Genomic DNA, 27,146 nt, shown 5'->3' with positions numbered 1-27,146 from the left:
CCTTTTCCAGGACGTCATGTGAAAGGCATCCTGAGCTCTGCAGCCTCGGTGTCTGGCTTCTTTCAGGGAGCAGAACACATTTCAGCTTCATCCGTGTTGTGGCCTGCATTCAGTAATTTGTTTCCTTTTAATTGGAAAGGATAAAATGTACCACAGTTTGTTTATCTGTTCGCGGGCTGATGGACATTTGAGCTGTTTCCAGTTTTCGGCTGTTATGATTAAAGCCGCGCTGATTACTGCCGTCGGGTTTCTGAGTGGTCATATGTCTTCATTTCTCCGGGGTAAACCCCTGGGACGCCGGACCGTGGGCTCCGTGCACAGTGACCTTTCTAAGAAACTGCAAACTGTTCTCCACGCTTCGCTCCTTTTGCCTTCGTTCCATCTGAGTCTGTTTCGGTCAGTCTTGAGTTTTCATCCCTGCTTGGTATTGCCCTAATCGTACACCTCAGCCATCCTAACGTGTGCGAGGCCCCGTCTGTAGCTTTAACCACATTTGCCTGGTGACTGACGACATCGGGCATCTCCCCATGTGCCCGCCTGCCGTTCGTGTGTCCCTACCTCTTTTTGGACCTAGTGTCTTCTCCATTTTTGCCCATCCAAGTAACTGGCTCACTGGTCATGTTAGTGAGCTGTAAGCGTTGCTTATATATCCTGCAGATAAGTCTAGATAATAGATTTTGATGATGAAGCTTGTGTTTTGTGATTATTTTCTCCCAATCTGTGGCTACTCTTTGCTTTTCCCTAACAGCTTCTCTCAAAAGAACAGAAGTTTTTAATTTTGATGAAGTCCAACTTTTCAGGGTGTTTTTTTTCGCCCCTTCTCCAAGGTTCATGCTTTTTTGCGTTCTAAGAACTTTCTGCTGGATCCAAGGTTACCGAGAGTTTTCTCCTACATTTTCTGTGAATGTTTTATGGTTTTACATTTTATATTTAGATCTGCGATGCGTTTCGCGTTTAATTTTATAAACAGTGACAGGTATGGACGGAGGTGAAATCTTCCGTGCCTGTGGTTATTCGATCCTGCCAGCCCCTTGTTCCCATCGCATTAGCTCGACACCTTTGATGGAAATCAGTTGACCGTCTGTGTGGCTGTTTCTAGACTTTCCGATCTGTTCCTCCGCCATCACCCTCCCCTGATTCATGTGGCTTTTATCGTAAGCCTTGAAATCAGGCTGTGTTAATCCCTCAGTTTCATCCATTTTCAAAAGTATGTCGGCAAAGCTAGTCCTTCGCATTTCTGCGTGCCTCTCAGAGATGGTTTGTTCATTTCTACCCCAGATCCTGCTGGAATCTTGATTAGCCCTGCTGTGAGCAATTAGATGAATTCGTGTTTCACACACATCTTAGTAAAGGCAGTTTTTTTTTTTCTGAACACGATGTGTCTCTGTGCTTATTTAGAGATCCTTAAAGTAGCACTCACCCATGTTTTTGGGGCACGGGTCTCACGTCATTTGTGAGGTGGGTTCTCGAGCATCTCTCAGTTTTGAGGCTACTGAGATAGTATCGTTTTCTCGGTTTCTCTCTTGGATTGCTTGTTGCGAGTGTCAACCTTGTATCCTGTGGCTTTGCTAACCTTATTAGCTTTTTTTTAAAAAAGTAGATTCTTAAGGATTTTATATGGAGATGAGCATGTTCTAAATAAAGTCAGCTTTATTTTTTTCCTTTTCAATCGCCGTGCCTTTTGTTTCTCCTTCTTATCTGATGTCCTGGCTGGGACCTGCACAAGGTTTGGTCCTGAGGAGAGAGCCAGCGTCCTCGTCTGGGTCTTAGTCTTGGGGGAAGACTTTCGCTCTCTCCCCCGAAGTGTGACCAAGTAGAGGGGTTTCATAGATGCCCATTATCCGCACAGGAGGTTCCTCTCTTCCTAGCTGGTTGGGAATAGAGTTTGTGTCTGGTATGGCTATTGGATCTCGTCAGGCACTTGTTCTGCGCCTACTGAGGTGACTTTCTCCATTTTTCACTCTGACTTTTAATATGGTGAACCATACCGACTGGTTTTCAGATGTAAACCAGCCCTGAATTCTTAACAGAAAGCCCACTGGGTCACCACGCCTTTTAATAGAGTGCAGTGGGGGTCTGGCCTGCTGACATCCTGCGCAGGACTCACCTCCATGCTCACGAGGACGACGTCTGTGGCTTGCTTGTACCATTGCTGCTCTTGGTGCTGGGCGCCCCGGGCCTCGCAGGACGAGCTGGGCAACCTTTCGGTTTAGGAGGGGCTGGGGTGGAGCTGCTATTTCCCTGGGGCCGTTTGAGGGGACACGGGAAGCCACCCGGGCCTTGTGTCTTCTCTGGGGGAGTGTTTTCTGTCGGGAATTCAGCATGTACTGTAGATCCAGGCTTGCTCAGGGCATCCACCCATGGTTTTCATCTTTGAAGGCGTCATCCCGAGTGGCAGGGGCCGAAGCCCACACTGGAGACAGGACTGTTTCACGACGGAAGTCACTCCCTGGCGGCTTAGGGGCCGTGGGGTCGTCCATATGCAGGGGCTTCCTGGGTGCCCTGAGAGGGGATGTGGGTGGCTGGCCTTCAGCCCAGAGCTGCTCCAAGCCCCTTCCCTGCTGGAGCTGTGGCTGCCCCAGCCCTCTGGGAAGGGCTCACCAGCGAGGGGGGCTCCCGGGGGGCTGACGGTCAGACTTCTGGCCGCTTCCTTTCCGTCCTGCTCTCCAGGAAGGTGGCCCCTCTCTGTCACCAGCTCTTGCGTCCATGGCACATCCGCCCGTCTCACACGTGTACTCTGTAAACGTCGGCCCTGAAACAGCGCACGTCCTCTGAAGCTGCACACTCACCCACTCCTGAAACAGCACGACCCGTGCACAATTTCCTCTCAGTCCCTGAAAACGTTCAGTTCAGTTCAGTCGCTCAGTCGTGTCCGACTCTTTGCGACCCCATGAATCGCAGCACACCAGGCCTCCCTGTCCATCACCAACTCCCTGAGTTCACTCAGACTCACGTCCATCGAGTCAGTGATGCCATCCAGCCATCTCATCCTCGGTCGTCCCCTTCTCCTGCCCCCAATCCCTCCCAGCATCAGAATCTTTTCCAATGAGTCAACTCTTTGCATGAGGTGGCCAAAGTACTGGAGCTTCAGCTTTAGCATCATTCCTTCCAAAGAAATCCCAGGGCTAATCTCCTTCAGAATGGACTGGTTGGATCTCCTTGCAGTCCAAGGGACTCTCAAGAGTCTTCTCCAACATCACAGTTCAAAAGCATCAATTCTTCAGCATTCAACCTTCTTCACAGTCCAACTCTCACATCCATACATGACCACAGGAAAAAACATAGCCTTGACTAGATGGACCTTAGTCAGCAAAGTAATGTCTCTGCTTTTCAATATGCTATCTAGGTTGGTCATAACTCTTCTTCCAAGGAGTAAGCGTCTTTTAATTTCATGGCTGCAGTCACCATCTGCAGTGATTTTGGAGCCCCCCCCAAAAATAAAGTCTGACACTGTTTCCACTGTTTCCCCATCTATTTCCCATGAAGTGATGGGACTGGATGCCATGATCTTCGTTTTCTGAATGTTGAGCTTTAAGCCAACGTTTTCACTCTCCTCTTTCACTTTCATCAAGAGGCTCTTTAGTTCCTCTTCACTTTCTGCCATAAGGGTGGTGTCATCTACATATCTGAGGTTATTGATATTTCTCCCAGCAATCTTGATTCCAGCTTGTGCTTCTTCCAGTCTAGCGTTTCTCATGATGTACTCTGCATATGAGTTAAATAAGCAGGGTGACAATATACAGTCTTGATGTACTCCTTTTCCTATTTGGAACCAGTCTGTTGTTCCATGTCCAGTTCTAACTGTTGCTTCCTAACCTGCATACAGATTTCTCAAGAGGCAGGTTAGGTGGTCTGGTATTCCCATCTCTCTCAGAATTTTCCACAGTTTATTGTGATCCACACAGTCAAAGGCTTAGGGAAAAAAAAAAAGTTTGAGTCCACGCCTGTCGTTAAAATCTTTAGACATGAATCCAATCAAGTCCCTGGTGCTCAGGACCCAGAAACGGGGCCCGTGAGGAGCACACAGACTTCCACACACCCCCGCACACAAGCTCGTGCACACACATGGATGAGAGCACCTCGAGCGTGGCCCAGCACCTCCACCGGGTCCTTGGGACGGACACGAGTCCAGATCTGGTCCCCTGCTTTGGTCAGCTTCTAGTTCTGGGTCAGTTCTTTTTGTTTTATTTTTGAGGTGGACCATTTTTAAAGTCTTTATTGAATTTATTACAGTATTGCTTCTGGTTTAGGTTTGAGTTCTTTTTGGCCCCAAAGTGTGTGGAATCTTAGCCCCCTGACCAGGGATGGTACTCGTCCACCCTGCCCGGGAAGGTGAAGTCTTAACCACTGAACTGCCAGGAAAGTCCCCGGGTCAGTTTTTAAATCAGACACTTTGAGAAGCTGGGGATCTTGGCAGAGGAAATCGGCCCTCCCCAGGACCCTCCTCCTCCCACCCAGCAGCTAAGGCAGCGATTGGGGTGGGGGGCTTCCTTGGGGTGAACAGCCCTCAGCAGTGGGGCTCCTGGGCTGAAGGTCAACCCCGTGTAGCCAGCCCGGGACCGAAACAGCCCTGCCGCAGGGAAGACAGGGGGTTCCCTCTAATACACGTCAGGGTGGCCGCTGGGTGCCCAACGGGGCCCAAGACCTCCCTCCTGCCCTCCCTGCCGGCCACTCCTCCTGGGACCCGAGGCCTGCCTTCCCTAAGCACCCCCCGCCTTTTCTCTGCTAGGAGCCCGATGCCTCTCCCACCAACACTCCCCTTCTCCGGCCTGGGGCCTTGGTTTCTGCTGGCCAGCCGTACCGTGAGCCTGCACAGGGAGTGGGGAAGGGGGGCTGATGTTCTTGGACCCCTGCCCAGGAGGACGCGGCCCAGACACCCCTGGGGACCCTTGGCTCGGCCTTGGTGTCCAGCTGCAGCCCTGGGCGCCCCTGAGCTCAGGACTCCACGGCCAAGGTGCGGGGTTCGGTACCTGAGTCTGGGTGGGGGCCTCTAGGGGGCCTCTCCCCCAGCTCTGGAGAGTCGGTGTTGGTCAGGACCGTTCCTCAGCTTGAGAAGTGGCATTCCGCCTCTGCTTCACGCTCACGTGGGGTTCTCCTGTGCGTCTGGGTGCTCACGTCCACGGTTCACAGTGAGTCCCCTACATGCCGGTGAGTTCCCTCCGAGAGTGCATTGGTAAGGCCAGCTCGTTCCTCGGTCCCACACAGTCAGCCTCGGTACCCAGACGACACTCGGCCGTGTGGTACCCTTCCATGCTAGGTGTACACTTCTCGCATCCCTCGCTCCCCTGCTCAATTATTTCCACTTTTGTTTCCATCGTCACCGCTTGGCTCTCCTTAGCAGGGCCAGCTGCATCACCGGCACCTTTATGCTTGGTTCCGGGCATCCTGGGCTTGAGCTAAAGCCTCTGCACCTCTGTGCTCTGGAAAGCACACAGAAGCGCAACCACCCGTGACGCGTGCTGCACGCACACGGCAAAGAACTGCAGACACGTGCAGTAACTCCCGTGATTGGACGTGCACGCACACTAGCATCTTTGAAGGTTCGCTGTGAAGGTTCCTATGTAGGGGACCTGCTGTATAAGGACCCCAGTCGTGTTGGATTGGGGGCCCCTCCTAATGATCCCGTCTTAACTAATCACAGCTGCAGGGACCATGTTTCTAAATAAAGTCACATTCGAGGGGTGCAAACTTCACCATGTGAATCTGCGGGCACACAGGTCCATCTTGAGTCATCCCTGAGTGGGGCAAGCTGATCGAGCAGGGGGAGCGGGAGTCACTCTGACCTGCCCTGTTGGTGTGAGAGGGGAGGGGCCCTCGAGGGCTGTTGTTGCCCCTGGTACTGACAGCCCAGCCCAGCCTGGTCCTGGACCCCTGCTCAGAGCCTGGGATTCAGCCGGAGCGGGACCGGAGAGGCTCCTGTGTTTCGGCCATGCATCCCACTGGGCGTGACCACTGCGATCCTGTGAGCAGAAAGCGAGGTGGCTCCTGGTGAGATGAAAGGAGCGGGCAGTGGAGGAAGCTGGTGGTGGGGGTGGACTGGCCCCGAGAGGTGCCGAGAGGAGGAGGTGAGGGGCAGGGGAGAAGCCACAGAGGTGAAGGCCCAGGGCAGGAAAGAGGGGGCCGCTGGGGCAGAAAGAGGCTGTGTGGACAGAGGTGTTTCCCCACCCTGGGTGCTCTTCCCCGGCGTCCCCAGAGGAAGGGTGGCCTTGGGCACAGGCTGGAGGCCCAGGTGCCCAGAGGTGCGTGCTGAGTGGCCCACAGAGAGGCCAGGTGCCCTCAGGGGCAGGCCTGTGAGTTAGCATCCAGGACGTGGTCTACCCAGAGCATCTGGCTTGCCGCGGGTACAGCCGGATGGACTGGCGTTCCCAGCATCAGGGGATGGCAAGCTGGCCCAGCAGTTTCAGGAGGCAGGGGTCAGCGTGCTGGAACCAGGATGAATTCATGAAGGAAGGAAGGATGGGTCGTTTCCTCCTTTTTATCTGCTTGGGAGGAAGACGTTCCCAGATACCGAAGTGCAGGCACTCGAAGAATTTCACTTCTTGAAATGTGGGAGCAAAACATGGGCAGCTTGGCTTCGCTTGGTTTGCAGCGTCATCGAGATTCTGAAGCCTGGTGGGTCCTCCCTGTCCAGTCATCACGGCAGGGGGTTGCCAGAGAGGCCGTGGAGAGCGAGGGCAGAGTCCTCAGGACAGGCACGTCCCTTGATGAAGTCGGCACTTGTCCTCCATCCTGCCCAGAGACCCCGCCGGCCACCCCTGCTCCCGCCCCGGCCCTGCCGTCTGTGTCCGACCGCAGGATGCTAGTTGACTGCCAGGGGAAGTTAGCCTTCTTGCAAATGGTGCTGGGTTTCAGGGTCTGCAAGAGCAGCCCTGGGTGCTCCTTCTGCCCGCATAGCTGCTGTGCTCCAGCAGCGTCAGGGAGAAAGCCGGAGGGGAGGCTCTGCGGGGGGAGCTGCTTTTGGGCTAGAGCGCGTGTGGCTGTGCGTTCACGAACGAAGGGATCACAGTGGTGGGATGCAAGGGCTCAGTGACACTCCCAACTCCGTGAATAAAAAGGGGATGAGTAACGTGCTGATCAACTTGGCAACTACAGAGGGGATGAAAGAGACAGCAAAGTGAGATAGCAACTGGAGAGTAAGGCGGGTAGAAGCCAGAGACGTCCAGTTTTGTACTAAATGCGAATCGCTTGAATCCCTCTGTTTAAAGGCAGAGACTGTCAGAAGGGTTTTTGTTTCTATTTATTTTCTGAAAGATTTGTTTATTTTTAGCTGCAGCGGCTCTCGGTTGCTGGACTCGGGCTTTCTCTAGTTGCGGCGAGTGGGGGACCGCTCTCCAGCTGCACGGCTCCGGCTCCTAGTTGCGGCGGCTTCTCTGTTGCAGAGCGCAGGCTCCAGGCTCCCGGGCTGCAGTGGTTGTGGCTTGCGAGCGGGCTCTCAAGCTCACGCTCTGCAGGTGTGGTGCATGGGCTTCGTTGCTCCCTGGCACGTGGGATCTTCCTGGACCAGGGATCAAACCAGTGTCCCCTGCATTGCAGGGCACACTCTTAACCACTGGACCACCAGGGAAGCCCCCAGAGGGTTTTTATTTTTAACAAACACATTGTTCAAAGGAATTCAGTCAAACAACTGGTCATGACAGTTGAAAAATGAAGGGAAGGCCAAGAGATGCCCAGCAAGTGCACACAAAAGGAAAAAACAAATGCAGGGTGGAGAGCAGCGGGGTCAGCACTGTGCCTGCCCCGGAAGAGGCACCGTTTCCAGGGAAGACATGGCCACAAACTCTCATGCCTCCGAGCGCAGAACAACATATGGACAGCAAAAGCTGCTGGAAACGCAGGGGTGACTGCGTCATTCACAGGACACTTCAGGACATCTCGCGCAGGACGGGCGATTCCAGCCGGTGAAATGTAAGTGACGGCATCGACGGCTAGCTGTTGCAGTTGTGGGTCATTCTGGATTCCAACAGTATGCCCAAGTCCCTGTGCCTGATGCCTACAGCCGTGAAACCAGCACCCCCAAACCTGGCTCCTTCAAATGACCAACCTGCAGGACTCACCTTGGCAGTGTGGGCAGGGTCCCTGAGGACGGCCCACCTCTGTTCTGCCTGGAGCTACTTCCGGACGGTGGGCCGCACGGGGGAGGCCTTCTTCCCCCGGGCCTTCCTGGGCTACTTAGCTTTCTGAGAACTCAGTTCCAAGTGTCGGGAGGCGGCCAGGCCTGGGGGCCGTCACTTCACCCTCTGCTTTCCGTCTGGCATCCACAGAGCCCAGACGCAGCGGGAGCAGAGGCAGAGCCTCAGGACCACATTTCAAACCCGCGCTTTAGCTGTGGATCCTCCCAGTGGGGGCGTTTTCTTGGTTTGTGCCCGTGGAACACTTGTACGCCAATCATTTCATACGACCATGCAAACACCTAACACGCTGTGAAAAGCTGAGATGAGGCTGCGTATGTTCCCTGATTAGAACCCAATACAGTTAGAAGTAGATGGCTATAGGGTTACCAAACAGGCTGAACTATTCGAGGGTGAAGCGCTCTCCCGAATGGCCATCGGGGAGGGGAGCGTGGCGCACGCAGGCCGAGTTCGGGCCGAGCACAGCCCCTCCGGGCGCAGGAAGGCGCCTCCTGGCCCCGCTCTGACCCCCCTCCGGCCCTGACACTGACTGGGGACGCTGGGCATTTCTATACCGTTTCCGCATCGCTTGGCACTGGTTTTGCTGTGTTTGTGAGTGCCTCTTCCCAGGACGGTTGAAACTCACTCATTAACGCAAATACTAGCACAGCAAAATATGTAGATTATGTTTTACGTAAATACACACGCACAATTTTTTTTCGTTTTTCTTACCAAATGCCTCCTGGGTGTCCACCATCCACGAGACACTCTGGAGTGCGGTACCAGTGGGCTTTGCTTCACCAGAGTCTGCCCAGCCTAGTGCTGGACACAGAGCAGCCGGCGCTAGAAGCCCTCTTGCTGGCCACATCTGCCTACCCCAACCCCACTGAGTGTTGGAGCACCTGCTGACCTGGGGACACCAGGGCTGGGAGGAGGCGGGCAGTGCCGGGCACCCTGTGTTGCCGGTGCGTGTCTGGGGGCAGCGAGCTGGGTCCCGGGGCTGGAGGCGTCTCGTTAAACCCCCTGCATCTCGGGTGGCTCTACTTGGCTGTGGGTTGGCACTGGCAGCCCGTGTGAGGGTAAATTCATGGGGGCGCTGCTCTCCTCCCCACCATGGGTGCACGGCCTTTTCTCCCAGGCTGAGCTCAGAAGCCTGCGATGCTGGGGGTTGGTCCTCTCGATAATAGGTCTGAAAGTGTGCAGGGCGTGATGTGCCACGAGGCGCAGGGCTCGGACCCGTGTGCAGCGCCCAGAGTGACAGGTGCTGGAGTCTGCAGTTATTGTAGAACTTCAGACAGGAGGAGGGGGCTGGAGGGGCCTGGACTGACCCCACACACCCAGCTCTCCATGGAGTGGGCTGCAGGAAGGGTTGCTCCAGAGGCCTCCCTGAGCTTGGCTTGCCCCCTGGAAGAGGGCTTCCTGGGAAGCTTGCGGTGGAGGAGGTGCCCCTCTGGGAGGTGGGCCACCCTATGCCCTACACAGTGGCCACTAAGCCTGCGGTGTCACAGCCAGCTGTTAGAGCGTAGCCCCCAGGGGGCTGGGGCTGACAGTCCAAGAGGGAGCTCAGAGGACCCGACCTCTTCAGGGAGAGGATGCAGGCCCATCGAGGCATGGGGAGACCCTGGCCCTCCCCATCTCCCGGGCACGCCCGGGCAGCTCCACGAGTGGGATGTGGGGCTGGGGAAGGAGCTAGAGCCCCCCGCAAAGTGGTGGTGTTTCTCTGTGGACTTCCCAGCACCAGGTGGGCGCCCTGTGGACTCAACACCAGGCTGGGCTTAGAGACACAGCCAAGGAGGCGGGCAGGGGAGGGTCCACTGGGCTGCCTCGAGTGCTGCTGCCCGGGCAGGAGGTCGGGCGGCGGAGGGCCCAGTGGCTGTCGGCGGCCTGGGCGCTGGTCGGGAGGGGCTGTCTGAGCAGAGCCCTTCTCCACATGCCCCTGCCTGTGCTGGGGACCCTCTCCCCCAACCCAGGACCAACCTATCTTCTAGATCCTTCCTTCAGCTCTTCTCAGGTTGCCTCCCCACTGCCCTTGGAGGTGGGTCCTGCCAGCACCCCCATTCCACAGACTGGGGATGTTTGGTGGGTGTTTGGTGACCTTGGATCTTGCCATCCTCTGGGGAAGCGGGAGCAGCCTGCCCTTCTGTCCCAGCCTGGGTGCCCCTTGGGTCACAGAGGTGTCAATGAGGCAGGGCCACCCCGCTTCTCCCAGTGCCTGACCCAGGCCTGGCCCACAGGCCCCGTGGAGCAGAAGGTGGACTTGTGAGGACCACCACGGGCAGCTGGGACCTCAGGCAGGATGCCGAAGGCCCGGGTCAGGCTGCAGATTCAGGGGCGTCGTGGGACCGGGGATACGGCTGGGCTGGGGGGCTCTCTGCAGGTCAGCCAGGGTCGGACTGGGAAGGGGCGATGGTCAGCCCCCACAGGTCCTGGGCGGGCTACATCCCGATGCTATGTGGGCCCCTCCGCCCCCTGTCCCTCGGCAGGGCCAGCATGTGAGCCTGCCCCCAGGGCAGCGCAGTGCTGGCAGGGAGAGGGTGGGGGAATGGAGGGGGGGTGCTGGTATTCCTCGGTGGGGGCCAGCTGTGCCCAGCACATGTCACCAGGAAGCCCAAGGCCCTTGCCATGGGCGTGCGGCTGGGAGCAGCTGGCCACAGGCAGGCCCCTGAACAAAGAGCCTTTGAGCAGCGTATGCGCCTGCCCCGCGCGCTCGGGCCAGCTGACCCTCCCGGGAATGCCGAGGCCGGCTCCTTCTGTGGCTTATCGGGTCCCACGTGGAGGTGGAACAGCTGGCCCTGGAGCCCGCCAGCCGGGCTCGGTGCGGGGGACACCAGCCCCCACCACGAGAACACCTCCTGGCCAGAGCCGGGCAGCCGCGTGCCCTCCACAGACCTTGCCCTGGTTGCCTGCACCCCCAGCTCTGGTGGTGGCGTGGTCTGGCCCCCACGTCCGCCTCTCCTCTAGGCCCCTTGTCTGCCTGGTGAAATCCTATTTACCCCAGAACACACAGGCATCCTTCTCACCCAGGAAGCCTTTGAGGGACGAGGAGCTCCTGCGAGGGGCCCCCCAGCCCGAGTTGGCCACACGTGGCATCCATGGGGCTACCAGGGAGGACGTGCTGCCTTCTGTCTGCAGCCCCAACCCCTGCTTTCCATCAGTGCCCACCCCTCAAGCCCACAAAGCTCAGCGCTTAATTCCCGGCAGTTAAGCTTCTCACTGTCTTTAAAATTGGTTTTTCATTATGAAGATAACAGAGCAGTAACATCTGAGCACCAGGGCGATAAGGATAAGGGTCCATGAGGCTTCCTTGGTTGTTTGGCAGAAGCACAAAACAAACCCTTTCATCCATAAGCCAGGCTCCACGTGCAGGCTCAGATGTGCGGGGCTGAACCCCCAGGCCACTTATTATCTGTTGCACGGGCGCTGGACTTGCGGGCTGTTCCCAGAGCCTCTGAACCAGGCAATGCGGGCAGCGCTGGGCCTCAAAGCCCTCTGGACCTCGGACCACCTTCCCGATGGTTGAGAGGGTTTGCAAGCTGATAGAGAGGAAGCGACAGATAAGACGGCCGCGTGGACCTTCACCCCTCGCGTGGGGAGCAGTGGAGCCATGGTGATTACGAAACGCCCGAGGAATCTGTCTTCCCTCCTCTGTGGACCGGAGCTGGAAAAGCCAGATAAGCACCTGCGTCGCTGAACCTTTATCTCGATTCTCGTCACCCCTGAAACCCCGTCGGAGGGTGTGGGCCGTGCCCCTTACTGGTATCACAGTCGAGTCCAGGGGTCCCGGCATCCGGCTGCCCCCTGGCAGGGCCTGCTCAGGCAGAGTGCGCGGGTCCCCAGACAAGCACCCCCTGCCCAGCTGGCACGCAGGCTCGGGCTCAGACCCACCCATGTCCAGTGGGGGCCTGACCTCCGCGCTTCGCTTTCCCCTCGGCCTCCTCCAGGGTCTTGGCTGTGCCTGTGTGGTGTTTGCACACAATGGCTGAGCTCCGTCTGTTCCTTTAAAGCTGAGCTAACACATGTGCTGTGAAGATTCAGAGCCAGGGGCTCTGGGGCAGCTGTTTCTGCCCTGCTGGACCAGCCCCGAAGGTCCAGGCGAAGGCCTGAGCGCAGAGCCACAGGGACATGGGGGCGTTTGTGTCATGGAAAAACATGTGAATCACGCAGGTCACTGTTTCCAAGTGCATTTATCTTGTCAACAGTATTGTGCCCTGACTGCCTCCGTCTCGTTTCAGACCTTTGTCCTCACCCATCAGCAGTGGCTCCCATTTGTCCCCCCACCCCCCCAGCCCCTGACAACCACGGATAGGCTTTATTTTTATTAGCATTGTAGCAACATGTACAGTTACTATCTTAACCATTTTTAAGTGCACAGTTGAAACATCACACCATCCGCCTCCAGAAGGTCCCTATCTTTCCAAACAGAGACTCTGCCCCATTAGCCACCCCGTTCCCCCCCACCCACCCCCAGCCCCTGGCCCCACTGTCGACTTCCTGTGTCTCTGGATGTGACCCCTCAGGGACCTCCTGTGAGGAGGATCACGCAGGATTTGTCCTTCTGTGTCTGGTGTATGTCACTGAGCGCAGTGTCCCCGAGGTTCATCCACATCCCAGGCCTGTCAGCGTTTCCTTCCTTTTAAGGCTGAGTGCGATTCTGCTGGGGGCGGGGCAGGGGGCACGTGGGTTGCTTCCACCTTCTGGCTGCAGTGAACACGGGTGTGCAAACATCTTTGAGCTCTGACTTCCCGTTTTCTTCTTCTTTCTCCATTGTTTGGAGGATCCGTCCAGGAGTGGGATCGCCGAACGTGTTCTATTTTTGATTTTCAAGGACCCTCCATCCTGCTTTCCACAGTGGCCCCGCCGTCGTGCATTCCCACCAGCGTGCACCACGCCCGCACCAACATTCACTCGGTTTGTCTGATAGCTGCCGACCTGATGGGTGTGGTGCCTCACTGTGGCTTCATAGCTTCCCGATGAACAGACAGAGCATCTTTGGATGCGCTGGGTGACCATTTGTACGTCTTCTCTAGAGAAATGCCTTCTTTAGCAGAGTTAGTCGCCCAGTTGTGTCCGACTCTTTGCACCCCATGGACTGCGGCCCCCCAGGCTCCTCTGTCCATGGGATTGTCCAGCAAGAGTCCTGGAGGGGCAGCCATGCCCTCCTCTAGAGGATCTTCCCGACTCTCCTGCATTGCAGTTGGATTCTTTACCATCTGAGCTGATTCCTTCTTTACTGATTGTTAATTGAGTGGTTGCTTAGGAACTTGATTTTAGAAATAAACTTAAATTTTGCAAGTAGTCACTGCCAGTGGCCACTCCCTACCCATCGCCCGAGATACACGCGGGGGCCCGGCACCTGCTGCACAACAGGAGGGCATGGCCTCCCCCTGGGGGGCCGCCTGGCTGCTCAGAGCCCCCAAGTCTCCCTGCCCGGCTTGCTTCCCGCAGGCGTGGAGTTGCAGGTCTGTGCCCTGGTCCCAGTGCCCAGCTGCTCAGAGGCCTCTGGTCCGTGAGGCTGTCCGCAGCTGGGAGGCGACCTTGCTGTGTCTGAGGGATGGTGGCGGGTGGGAGGGGGGTGGGAGAGGGCCCTCACGCCTCCGGTGGCGGCAGTCTTGGCAGAGGTCCCTGGCAGGAGGACGCCCCTCCCCCGTCTGCGGGATGGAGCTCAGGGCTGCCTCCTTGACCTCTGCTCACATCCGGGCACACGGGCCCCACGTGGGGCCGCGGATGGGGCCTCGGCGCCGCCTCTGCTATCAGTGGAGAAGTCAGGTGTGCTGGGGGGCTGTGGGGGGCAGGGCGGGCGCCTGGGCTAGACTGGGAAGGGGGGCGGGAGGCGGGGAGGAGCCAAGGGGCCGGGAGCCAGATACAGAGCCCTGGGGACCGGGGGCGGGGCGGGTGCCTCGAGCCAATGGGAGGCTCTGGGAGACCCAGGGGAGCCTGACCCTCCTTATGGGCGTATGGGTGTCGGGGCCAGGTCAGGGGCTTGAGGAGCGGGGCGTGGGGGGAGGGGTCGGCTGTTGCCGGGCCCTGGGGGAGCCAGAGGCCTCTGCGGCTGCTGTAGGCCTGTGTGGGTCCTGGTCTGCAGAGACAGCTGAGCCGCGGGCCTGCCCCTGCCCAGGGTGGAGAAAGCCCAGGGTGAGGAGGGTGGCTGGGCAGAGGAGGGGTCATCCTCTGGGTCTGATTGCTGACAATAGAGGCTGGACTCACTGGCTCTCCCTGGATCTGAGAGGAGTTGTCCCTGCCCTACCCTGGGCCTCTTGGCATTGGGTGGGGGGTCCCCTGACTCAGAGGTGGTGCCACAGGATGATGTGGGGTCAGCCCTCCTGCAAGCCCTGGCCCACTCGCCTCGAGCCTCCACAAATGGACAGTCAAGCCCAGTCAAAGCTCCGGAGCAGCACCCGGCCCAGGGTGGCTGGGACCAGAGTCCCTGCCCAGCCACAGCTTCAGGCCCGCCTGTCTGCTCTCCTGGCACCTGGGTCAGTGAACAGGGGGCTCCAAGAGATGGCGATGGCCCAGGCCACAGGGAGGCCCTGGGTCCCAGTGAGCGGCACCCAGTCCTGAGGCCTGGGACCACGGGGAGGCTCTGGGTCCAGTGTGCAGTGCCTAGTCCTGGGGTCCCAGCTTTGCCCTGGGTGCCACCCTGCCCAGCACGCGGGGCTGGCAGCATGGAGAGCCTCTCACCCCGGGGCACTCGTGTGCCCACTGCCCCAGGCTCCCCCCGCGCAGTGCGCTGGTGGTGCCACTTTGACGAGCGCTGCGGCTGGGTCTCGGGCCCACGGTGACAGAGTGAGGGCCCCCAGCAACCAGCCCAGCCTCCAGCTGCATTCCAGACTCAAACAGGATTTGGGGATTAGCCTTGTTTTAAATTATTCCTACACCTCACTCCAAAGGAGGAGTCCTGCAGCCTGAGCCCGCCAGCCCCAGGAGGGCCCGGGTAGCTCTGAGTGCGAGGCTAGGGTAGTCGAGTGGAGGGAGGTGTGGGGAGCACCCCAGCAGCCTCCCAGGAGGCGCTTCTTCATCTGAATGTCGTAAGCTCTTTTCTTAAGGTCCTAAGACTTCTACCGCATTGAATATACTTAGGACGGGGCTGAAGAATGTATTTAAGTGATTAAAAACATGCATCAAAATAAGAGAAAAACCTCATTTGTGGTTGATCAGCCCGATGGTGTGTGGATTTGCAGAGCTTGGGTACAGGCTCTGGGAACTGCTCTTTGGGGGGGGCCCTGTCCGTCCCCTTGGGGCCATCAGTGGGCCCATGGCCCCCTCCTCTGGGGAGATGCTGGCATTTACTGGCATCTCAGCTTTGGGGACCTGGCGGTGACGGCTCTGTGGTCCTTGTCATGATGGGCAAACACAGAGCTGGACCGTCCACACCCGCCTCCGTGCACTGCTGGGGCCTCCTCGGCCACCGTCTGCTCATCACACTCTCTTAGGACCAGCTGGGCCGGAATCTTGGGAAACACACGTACGAGACAAAGCCCTTGTCTCAGGGAGCCCCAGGCTGCTCATTCCTTCATTTAGCAGATCCAGGTCCAGGGCTACCAGGGCTGTTAAACGTGGCCCCCGCCCTGGTGGACTCAGCCACCCTCCAGGCCCCAAGGCCACAGGGCTTGCGCGCTCGAGCTCCACCGTCCCAGGTGCCCCCAGGAGTTCACACCCGACCCTCACCAACTCAGCCTTGCCCACCAGAAACCTTTTCACAAAAGGAAGGCAGTACGCTTTCCCACCTTTTCTCCCAGCACACCCCGAGCATGGCCTAGACGCACACTGGGTGCTGTATGCCAGTCTAACTGTGGAGCCCTGGGAAGCACCCTCCACCGTGGCTCCCTGGCGGGGACAGGCAAGGCCGGGCGTGGGACCCGGGCCTGTGCCCTTACCCGTGGGAGCTGAAGGCTCTGACAGGGCTGGGCCCCCGGGGGCAGGACAGAGCAGGAGAGCACCTGCAGACAGCCTCCTCAGGCCCGTCCGAGGTGGCTTCTCAGAACTTCCTTCCTTCATGAGGCCGAGGAACAGTCCATTGCTGGCTCCCTAATCTCGCTCTGACTGTTCAGAGCCCCTTAGCATTTCTTTTGCATTTAAGAGGGCTATTTCTGGGGGGAAAAAAAGTCTTCACGGTTTTGAGAGGCATGGCATTGAATCTACGGATCACTTTGAGTCGTTGAGTCGTATTGACCTCTTCAATTCAGTTCAGTTCAGTCACTTAGTCCTGTCCGACTCTTGGTGACCCCATGAATCGCAGCACGCCAGGCCTCCCTGTCCATCACCATCTCCCAGAGTTCACTCAAACTCACGTCCATCGAGTCTGTGATGCCATCCAGCCATCTCATCCTCAGTGTCCCCTTCTCCTCCTGCCCCCAATCCCTCCCAGCATCAGAGTCTTTTCCAATGAGTCAACTCTTCGCATGAGGTGGCCAAAGTACTGGAGCTTCAGCTTTAGCATCATTCCTTTCAAAGAAATCCCAGGGTTGATCTCCTTCAGAATGGACTGGTTGGATCTCCTTGCAGTCCAAAGGACTCTCAAGAGTCTTCTCCAACACCACAGCTCAAAAGCATCAATTCTTCGGCGTTCAGCCTTCTTTACAGTCCAACTCTCACATCCATACATGACCACAGGAAAAACCATAGCCTTGACTAGCCAGACCTTAGTCGGCAAAGTAATGTCTCTGCTTTTGAACATACTATCTAGGTTGGTCATAACTCTTCTTCCAAGGAGTAGGTGTCTTAATTTCATGGCTGCAATCACCATCTGCAGTGATTTTGGAGCCCCCCAAAATAAAGTGTGACACTGTTTCCACTGTTTCCCCATCTATTTCCCATGAAGTGATGGGACCAGATGCCATGATCTTCGTTTTCTGAATGCTGAGCTTTAAACCAACTTTTTGGCTCTCCTCTTTCACTTTCATCAAGAGGCTTTTTGAGCTAGCTCCTCTTCACTTTCTGCCATAAGTGTGTTGTCATCTGCATATCTGAGGTTATTGATATTTCTCCCGGCAATCTTGATTCCAGCTTGTGTTTCTTCCAGTCCAGCGTTTCTCATGATGTACTCTGCATATGAGTAAAATAAGCAGGGTGATAATATACAGCCTTGATGTACTCCTTTTCCTATTTGGAACCAGTCTGTTGTTCCATGTCCAGTTCTAACTGTTGCTTCCTGACCTGTATACAGATTTCTCAAGAGGCAGGTCAGGTGGTCTGGTATTCCCATCTCTCTCAGAATTTTCCACAGTTTATTGTGATCCACACAGTCAAAGGCTTTGGCATAGTCAATAAAGCAGAAATATATGTTTTTCTGGAACTCTCTTGCTTTTTCGATGATCCAGCGGATGTTGGCAATTTGATCTCTGGTTCCTCTGCCTTTTCTAAAACCAGCTTAAACATCAGGGAGTTCACGGTTCACGTATTGCTGAAGCCTGGCTTGGAGAATTTTGAGCATTACTTTACTAGCATGTGAGATGAGTGCAATTGTGCGGTAGTTTGAACATTCTTTGGCATTGCCTTTCTTTGGGATTGGAGTGAAAACTGACCTTTTCCAGTCCTGTGGCCACTGCTGAGTTTCCAAATTTGCTGGCAATTGAGTGCAGCACTTTCACAGCATCATCTTTCAGGACTTGAAACAGCTCAACTAGAATTCCATCACCTCCACTAGCTTTGTTCGTAGTGATGCTTTCTAAGGCCCACTTGACTTCACTTTCCAAGATGTCTGGCTCTAGATTAGTGATCACATCATCATGATTATCTGGGTCGTGAAGATCTTTTTTGTATAGTTCTTCTGTGTATTCTTGCCACCTCTTCTTAATATCTTCTGCTTCTGTTAGGTCCATACCATTTCTGTCCTTTATTGAGCCCATCTTTGCATGAAATGTTCCCTTGGTATCTCTAATTTTCTTGAAGAGATCTCTAGTCTTTCCCATTCTGTTGTTTTCCTCTATTTCTTTGCATTGATCACTGAGGAAGGCTTTCTTATCTTTCCTTGCTGCTCTTTGGAACTCTGCATTCAGATGCTTGTGTCTTTCCTTTTCTCCTTTGCTTTTCACCTCTCTTCTTTTCACAGCTATTTGTAAGGCCTCCCCAGACAGCCATTTTGCTTTTTTGCATTTCTTTTCCATGGGGATGGTCTTGATCCCTGTTTCCTGTACAATGTCACGAACCTCATTCCATAGTTCATCAGGCACTCTATCTATCAGATCTAGGCCCTTAAATCTATTTCTCACTTCCACTGTATAATCATAAGGGATTTGGTTTAGGTCATACCTGAATGGTCTAGTGGTTTTCCCTACTTTCTTCAATTTAAGTCTGAATTTGGCAATAAGGAGTTCATGATCTGAGCCACAGTCAGCTCCTGGTCTTGTTTTTGTTGACTGTATAGAGCTTCTCCATCTTTGGCTGCATAGAATATAATCAATCTGATTTCGGTGTTGACCATCTGGTGATGTCCATGTGTAGAGTCTTCTCTTGTGTTGTTGGAAGAGGGTGTTTGCTATGACCAGTGCATTTTCTTGGCAAAACTCTATTAGTCTTTGCCCTGCTTCATTCTGCATTCCAAGGCCAAATTTGCCTGTTACTCCAGGTGTTTCTTGACTTCCTACTTTTGCATTCCAGTCCCCTATAATGAAAAGGACATCTTTTTTGGGTGTTAGTTCAAAAAGGTCTTGTAGCTCTTCATAAAACCATTCAACTTCAGCTTCTTCAGCGTTACTGGTAATCCATAGACTTGGATTACCGTGATATTGAATGGTTTGCCTTGGAGACGAACAGAGATCATTCTGTCGTTTTTGAGATTGCATCCAAGTACTGCATTTCAGACTCTTTTGTTGACCATGATGGCTACTCCATTTCTTCTGAGGGATTCCTGCCCGCAATAGTAGATATAGTGGTCATCTGAGTTAAATTCACCCATTCCAGTCCATTTTAGTTCGCTGATTTCTCGAATGTCGACGTTCACTCTTGCCATCTCCTGTTTGACCACTTCCAATTTGCCTTGATTCATGGACCTGACATTCCAGGTTCCTATGCAATATTGCTCTTTACAGCATCGGACCTTGCTTCTATCACCAGTCACATCCACAGCTGGGTATTGTTTTTGCTTTGGCTCCGTCCCTTCATTCTTTCTGGAGTTATTTCTCCACTGATCTCCAGTAGCATATTGGGCACCTAATGACCTGGGGAGTTCTTCTTTTGGTATCCTAGCATTTTGCCTTTTCATACTGTTCATGGGGTTCTCAAGGCAAGAATACTGAAGTGGCTTGCCATTCCACCTCCTAACTGTGTTAAGTCGTCCAGTCCGTGAACACGTATTTCCACTTGTTTGTCATCTTTCATTTCTTGAAACAGTCTTTTTCAGTTTTCGTTGTACAAGTCTCCGCCTCCTTAGTTGATTCATAAGTCTTTATTTTTTTGCTGCTAGTGTAAATGGAATTGTCCTACAGTGTTCTTTCCACATTGTTCATGGTTTGCAAAGATTTTTTGTGATCGACTTCCCTGGTAGCTCAGATGGTGAAGAACCCGCCTCCAGTAAGGGAGACCCGAGTTCCATCCCTGGGTTGGGAAGATCGTCTGAAGAAGGGAATGGCTGCCCGCTCCAGCATTCTTGCCTGGAGAATTCTATGGGCAGATCAGTCTGGTGGGCTGTAGTCCACGGGGTCACAAAGACTGATACGGCTGAGTGACTAACAGTTTCACTTTTGTATCCCACTCTGCTGAATTCATTTATTAGATCTAACAGGTTTTTTTGCATGAAATCTTTAGGGCTTTCTATACCTAGGATCATATTGTCTGTGAACAGAGATCATTTGACTTCTTCCTTTCCAGTTTGCAAGTCTTTTATTTATTCCCCAGCAGCTCTGGCTGGGACTTCAGTACGGTGTTGAATAGACACGGTGAGTGTGGGCACCCTTGTCTTGGTTCCGATCTTAGGGGAAACACTTGCAGCCTTTCTGTGTGGATGCGGCATTCACTGTGGGGTTTTCATATATAGCTTTCATTAATCAGTGGCAGGTTCCTTCTGTGCCTAGTTTGATTACAGTTTTTATCGTGAAAGGGTGCTGAATTGTATAGAGTGCTTTTTTTTTTTCCCCACCTTTTGTGATTAGGAGATCATGTGGTTTTTTTCCCCTCCATTCTGTTAACATGATGTATTGTATTGGTTGGTCTTCATATGTTGAACTGACCTTGCATTCCGGGTGTAAAGCCCACTCGGTCATAATGTCTCACCTTTTCTCTATGGTACCAACTGCAGCGGTGGACCTGGGCTTGGGCAGCCGGCCTGTCCAGTGGACAATGCAGCAGATGGGGGCCCAGGCCACCTGCTCCCTCGACGTGTCTCAGCAGAGGTTCCTGGCGTGGCGCCTGCCCCCGGGTGTGACTGCAAGGTAAGCTCACGTGCTCTGCCCCCACAGGAGATCGTCCTGGTCGTGTTCTTCGGGACAGAGTATGTGGTCCGCCTCTGGTCGGCCGGCTGCCGCAGCAAGTACGTGGGCATCTGGGGCCGGCTGCGCTTCGCCCGGAAGCCCATTTCCATCATCGGTGAGTCACGTCTGCCCCCTAGAAGGTGCACCCCAAGGTTTCTAGACACAGGCTGGGCAGATAGACCCCCATCACACACACCACCAGGCGGAGTCCCCCTGAGGGCTGAGAGAGCGCCAGCCTCCTCCAGCTGTGATGGGGCTGGAACCCAAGGCCAGCGGGGTGACTTCCCAGGCGCCCCCATCAGCGGCCAGGTCTTCTGCCCCCAGAAGCTGCTGACAGGGCAGGGTGGGGGTCTGGTCACGCTCAGTACAACCGGAATCTCCACTGCCCTCAGCGGCCGATGAGCCAGGGCTGGGCAGGGGGCGTCGGGTGGCCTCGACACGTGCCTGGATGGGGGCCTGGCTTCCCCCTCATGGGGCCCTGTCCCACTGACTGCCAGCCTCTTTGCTGGTGTCCAGCTGCCTGGCTGGTGACGGTGGCTCTGTCCCCCCCAGACCTCATTGTGGTGGTGGCCTCCATGGTGGTCCTCTGCGTGGGCTCCAAAGGGCAGGTGTTCGCCACCTCGGCCATCAGGTAGGTGGGGCTGTGGACCTGGTAGTGTCAAGGTGTGTGAGCTGGGGTTTGGGCTCCGGGCCCACCCTGAGTCAAGTGCAAGCACCAGCTTCTAGGATGCAGGCTGGGACCCCAAGGTCTGGGGGCCTCAGTCTGCTGATCTGTAAACTGGGGTGATCCTGGGGCTGCCCCCCAGAAGGCCGTCTGGCCGCCCAGGGAATTGAGGAACGTGTGGGTTTGGCTCCAGGCCTATGTGCGGCCCCTGCCCTGACACTGTGCCTGGGAAGGGGGAGGGCCACGCGGCATGGGGTGGTGGCGCAGGGCTGCCCGGCACCCACAGGGGCCTGTCCTCCGCAGGGAGGGGGAGGGTGGCGTGGACGGGTGGGGCGGGGGCACGGGGCCGCCTGGCGCCCACAGGGGCCTGTCCTCCGCAGGGGCATCCGCTTCCTGCAGATTCTGCGGATGCTGCACGTCGACCGCCAGGGGGGCACCTGGAGGCTGCTGGGCTCCGTGGTCTTCATCCACCGCCAGGTGCGTGGTCGGGGGGCGCGCTGGGCCCCAGCGGAGCCTCGGCCCGAGCCAGCCGGGCTGTCCTACCCCCACCCCCCACCTGAGGACCAGAGTCCCTGGCTGGCCAGGCGGGTGGTATGCCCATGTTCCCTCAAGCTGGGACAGGAGGTGCTCAGGGAGGTGGAAAGAGGGATGTGCACTGTGGGAGAAGCATCAGGATGCCCAGAAATCTGAGCCTGTGCAGACCCTGAGCAGCCCCGTGAAGGCGGGATGGGGGCCGGCCTGAACCCCTGCGTGGGGCCCGTCCCTGCATCTCCCCGAGGTCCTGCGGGAGAGAGAGCCGGGTGGGTGGGCCAGGGCACTGGCCTCACTCCCAGATGGGGAGACCCAACCTCGCCGTTGACAAGTTGGGGAACCTAGGTTATTTTCCAAGCCTGATGCTTGCCTGTCAGACATGCTGGCTTTTAACGTGGAACTTTCGGGTAATGGTTGGAGCCGGCCCCCGGCAGGACCCTGCCCCCACACGTGATGTCTGTCTGGGGCGCGTCTGTAGGGCCCACGGGCACTGGCTGACCAAGCGCCCTCCTCTCTCTGTCCCCAGGAGCTCATCACCACCCTGTACATCGGCTTCCTGGGCCTCATCTTCTCATCCTACTTCGTGTACCTGGCCGAGAAGGACGCTGTCAACGAGTCGGGCCAGGTTGAGTTCGGCAGCTATGCAGACGCCCTGTGGTGGGGAGTGGTAAGTTGGCACCTCTGTGCCGTGAGATCACTGCGCACCCTGGGCCCGGGCAGGTGGTGGGGCAGTGTGTCGCCCTGGGTCCTCGAGACCCGCGCCCCGAGGGCTTGAAGCCTGCGCACAGGCGTGTCGTGGGGCGGGCGGCTGGGCCCCACACTGGACGCCCGGAGCCCAGCTATTGCTGTCGTGGCACCCTTGACGTTTCTACCTGTGAGCCTGGTTTTGCGGAGGGAAGTCTGACGGGATGGAAGGCGAGTGTGCAAGGGTCACCTGCTGGGGATGTGGCCGCGGGCGGTGCAGCTACTCCCCCAGCCCTGGGCCAGGCCCTTCAGCGCCGTCGACCCCCACCCCTACCCCGAGACCCCCGCCTCCCCACAGCCCACCTCTGTGAGGCTCAGTGCCAGGCCCCCCAGTGTCCCTGCACTCAGGAGCTCATCGTCAGGTGGCTGCCAGAGCCCACCACACCAGGCCGGGGGCCTTGGGAGAAAGCAGCGAGCTCCCGCATTCTTACAGGGCACCCGGCCCGCGTGTCGGGCACTGGCCGCGGCTGGGGCAGTATGCAGGGGCCCCGGGTTCTGCTCTGGGGGACGGGGGTGGCACTTGGCCTGGCAGTGGGTGGCTGCGGGTGCCTCAGCCAGGGCCAGGGTGTCTGAGCTATGCGTACCCTCTACCCCACCCTGGGGCCTGGTCGTAACAGGAACCCAGCGTCACTGGTGTGGGACCTCAGGGTGCGGAGGATGCCTCTCAACAACCCTCCACGTGGGCCTCGTGGAGAGACAGGTCCCAGGCTCTCCTTTAGTCACCGAGTGGTCAGCAGCTTACCGGCCTGGGAGTGGCACGTGCGGGGTCCCGGGGGCCTGGACAGACCCTGGCTGTGGAGGGCAGGCGGGAGAGTGGCGCCATTTCTGGGGCATCAGCCGGGCCTGGCCCCCCTCCCTCCTCCCCAGGGTGCACTGGACCCAGTGCCCAGGAGTGTCTAGGGGGCCCAGTGCCCGGGAGCATCCAGAGCAGCCCAAGCCGCAGAGCGCGTGATGCCAGCCCTGGGTATGAGATGCCCGAGGTCAAGGGTGGCTGATGGAGCCCCTTTGAGTCAGGGGCTGGGTGGCTGACATCCAGGCCCGCTCAGCCTGGGAGAGGAGGGGGTTGCAGGCTGCACCCACGAGGTGGGGCTGAGGCCTGGGGGCAGCGCCGGCTACATGGAACCGCAGGTCCAGGCTGAGCTGGGCCCCGACCGTGTCCACCTCCGACCTGTTCCCTTCCAGAATGGTGGCGGGGTGGGGGAGTCAGCCTCTGCTCAGGGCCCCCACCCTCCGGGGAGAGGCCTGTCCCTACTGCTCCGGGTGGGGCAGGAAGCTGCTCGTGTCTCCATCCCCACCCTTGAGAGGCCAAGGCTGGGGCTCCTCATGTTGGCCAAGTCAGCATTTTTGTTCTGAAAGCTTCCAACGTGCCAGGCTGCCCCGGGGAGGTGAGGACATGCTGACCTGCTCTGATGCCGCCTGCGGGCCGGGGTGCGGCTGGCCCCCCAGCAGGTTTGGAGGGAGGGCACCTCATCCCCTGCTCTGGCAGGGGAAGGCCTGGTAATAGGCAGGGCCTGTGGAGGGACAAGCCACCCGGGGCCGTGAGGATCCCCAGGGCCAGACGGCGCAGTGGGGGGCTCGGCTGGGGAGCGGTGCCCGGCCCTGGCCTCCCCGCCCGCCCGTCTTCCTGGCCTCTCCCTCAGAGCTGCCCCCGGCCTGGCCCCTGTGAGCCCTGCTCCCGCGCGCACACCTGTGCAAACATCCGCCCGCCAGCCGGGAAAACGGCCCCTTTGTGCCCAGCTTGGCACCAGTGCCCCGGCCTCGCCGTCAGCTGCGGCCCCGGCCTGGCTGCCGCAGGCCCAGCCTGGCCATTGTTCCTGCGGGCTCAGCGCCCCCACTGCCCGGCTCTGGGCAGACGACCCCCGTTTGCAGTGGTGGCGCCCCTGCAGCTGTTCAGGCGGGCGGAGCAGGCCGGGCTCAAGTTTGGGCTGTGCCCCTGGCAGATCCTGGACAAGCAATCAGGACATGCGAGTGGGACCGCCCACGGGGGGCTTCGGGGCCAGACAGCCCTCCCCCTGCGTGGCATTGCCATGGGCCACTGGGGCAGTGAGCCCAGCCCGCACCCTGAGGCTCCCCAGCTGGGGTGGACGGCCCGGGGCCTGCCTGCAGGCTGTGCTGCTCTTGGGGGCCTGGCACACATGGGCGGGCCTGCTGGCCCGGCAGGCTGCCCCCCAGGGGCGCGCGGCATCGCACCGGGCCAGCCCCTCTGGCTGGACGCGGGAGGCAGAGCCTGCGGCTGGGTGTCTGGCCCGTGGGACGGGCCCTGCGCCGTGCTTCCTCTGCAGAGCCGGGGTAGGGGAGGGCTGGGGGAAGCCTGCCAGGGCCACATGTGGACCCACTGGGCAGGCTGAAGGTGCCCCCAGGGTGGCCCCGGCACCCTCAGCAGCAGGCTTGGCCGGATGAGTGGATGCGCCTGGGAAGTGGTCGGTTCTGCCTGGGGCCCACGGGGCGCCCACAGCCAGGTGAACCACCAGAACTGTGCTCGCTCGCGCCTCTGGAGACCGGAAGTCGAAATCAAGGCTGGCTGCCTCCTGAAGCTCCAGGGGAGGGTCCTTCCTGCCTCTCCCAGCCTCGGAGGCCCAGGTACTCCGGGGCCTGTGGCCGCACCTTCCGTCTCCTGTGGGGACGCCGGTCGGCGGGTGCAGGGCCCACTCGGGAGCTCAGGACCGTCTCCTCTGAATGTCGTTAACCCAGTCGCAACAGGCCTGTGTTCCGAGGGCCCAGGGGCCCACGGGCACTGGGGGACGCTTCTCTGCCGCTGACGGCACTGTCCCAGATGGGCTCACCAATTGGTCCCTCTGCTCACTGAACCTTGGTTTCCAGGCCGGGGTCGCCTCCACTCCCCCTGCCCTGGGTGGGGCGCCCGACACGGGGGTGAGAGCACGGGGTTGAGAGCTCCCCACCCCCTCCCAGTGTGGCGCCCCACGCCTGGCTGCTGAGGTGTCGGGGAGGATTTAAGACTTTCTTCTCTGCCCTTGGAACAAAATGCGTTTGTTTGTATTAAAGTTTGAGTGGAGGGAAAAGCAGCTTTTGCAAACACGGGCTTCTCTGTTTAGCGCCCGGGGGTCTCTCAGATCCGGAGGTTGCCAGGCTCTGTTTACCCCTGCATCTAAATTTAGAATTGGGAGTGAAAAGGGTGGAAGCCGCCCTGCGTTCTACCGCCGTTTAAAACTGAGTCTGACTCCGGTTCCTTGGCTCCAGAAGGTTCTACCTCCCAGGCCAGACTGTGTCCTGGCAGGGTGAGGCCAACGGGTCTGGGGGCCGCATGGGGGGCTGGGTGAGGACAGGGCCCCCAGACGTTCACAGGCAAGGTCTGTTGGTAGCGCCCAGTGTGGGGGCCTATGTCAGGCCCTCATCTGGAGTTGGGGAACTGGGCCCAGGGGGCAGTGGGCTGCGCCTACCCCCGCAGCATCCAGGGCTCCTCCCCTGCTGGACTCTGTGCAGAGGCGGGGGTGCGCTGCAGCTTTGATGGGAGGGTCCACAGGACCCCAGGCCACCGCCAGCTCTGAGCCCCCCCTGCACCTGTTGTCGGTCACATATGCGGCTGAGACCGTGGGCGCTGAGAGCTCAGCCAGAGAAGGGTCTTCACAGCTGGGTTTTGCGGGATGAGTAGGGGTCCACAGGGCAGGTCCGTCTCTCCGTCCTTACTGTCCAGGATGGTTTCTTATGTGGACTCGGCAGGCCCAGTGAGTGTGGTGTTCAGGCCTGGTTTCCTCTGGGGTGGGGTTCAGCCCTTGTCATCTGGAGAAAGAACTTTCCGGCTTCAGCTCAAGTGAAAGAAGCATGGTCAGCATCAGGAAGACAGGCAAACAGGAAGCAGTAGGGTGACCCTGCCAGGAACTGGGGTGGAGCCACGCTGACCTGCCGAGTGACCCTGGGCTGCGCTGGGTGTAAGGTGGGTGCCCACTTCCGAGAGCGGGTGGAGGGCTGTCAGCGAGAGCTCGGAGAGCCTGCGGTGTCCAGGGTGTGGCTGAGTCGCTCAATCGTGCTTGACTCTTTGTGACCCTGTGAACTGTAGCCCACCAGGCTCTTCTGTCCTTGAATTTCTTCAGGCGAGAATACTGGAGGGGGTTGCCTTTTCCTTCTCAAGGGGACCTTCCCGACCCAGGGATCAAACCCGGGTCTCCTGCATCGCAGGCAGATTTTTACAGTTCAAGCCCCTGGTGCCCAGTGAGGGCTCAGCAAAGGCTGGTTGTGCACTTCAGGGACTGTTACTGCTCAAGGTTCTCCTGGCGGCCCCCCAAGCCAGATGCCAGGCTGATTCACACTCAAGTGTCCGTGGCCGCCGAGGTCCATCACGCCCCTCAGCCCTGCTGGTCCTGAGGGTCCCGCTCCCCACAGACCACACATCGTGTGTGCCTGTGTGTGTTTATGCCCCTAAGCGTGCGGGTCCTTCCTGACCCCTCGAGGCTGGCAGCGGGTGCGGGTGGCCCCAGGCACACCAGGCAGCCAGCCCTGGGGCCAGGGCAGAGCTGTGACCTTCTCAGCTTCCCCATCTGTAAAATGAGGCAGCAGCAAACCTACCTCTGAGGGCCGGCTCCCCGAGAGGCCGTGATCCCAGGAAGGAGGCCCCGGGCTCCCCGACAGGCTGTGATCCCAGGAAGGAGGCCCCGGGCTCCCTGACAGGCCGTGATCCCAGGAAGGAGGCCCCGGGCTCCCTGAGAGGCTGTGATCCCAGGAAGGAGGCCCCGGGCTCCC

General features: G+C 57.9%; 1 protein-coding gene across 1 annotated transcript in view; it reads left to right on the top strand.

The window, feature by feature from the left end:
• Nucleotides 1–27,146, top strand: part of KCNQ1 (potassium voltage-gated channel subfamily Q member 1) — a 375,829-nt gene that overhangs the window by 79,537 nt on the left and 269,146 nt on the right. Inside the window, exons 3-6 of the mRNA XM_040255313.1 lie at nt 20,501–20,627; nt 21,065–21,143; nt 21,557–21,653; nt 22,234–22,374. Coding sequence (XP_040111247.1) covers nt 20,501–20,627; nt 21,065–21,143; nt 21,557–21,653; nt 22,234–22,374 — 444 coding nt within the window. The remainder of the gene's footprint in view (nt 1–20,500; nt 20,628–21,064; nt 21,144–21,556; nt 21,654–22,233; nt 22,375–27,146) is intronic.

Source organism: Oryx dammah, unplaced genomic scaffold, assembly GCF_014754425.2.
Source record: "Oryx dammah isolate SB20612 unplaced genomic scaffold, SCBI_Odam_1.1 HiC_scaffold_15, whole genome shotgun sequence".
NCBI lineage: Eukaryota > Metazoa > Chordata > Mammalia > Artiodactyla > Bovidae > Oryx > Oryx dammah.
The sequence above is the reverse complement of the archived record's forward strand: the minus strand, read 5'-3'. Positions and strand labels throughout refer to the sequence as shown.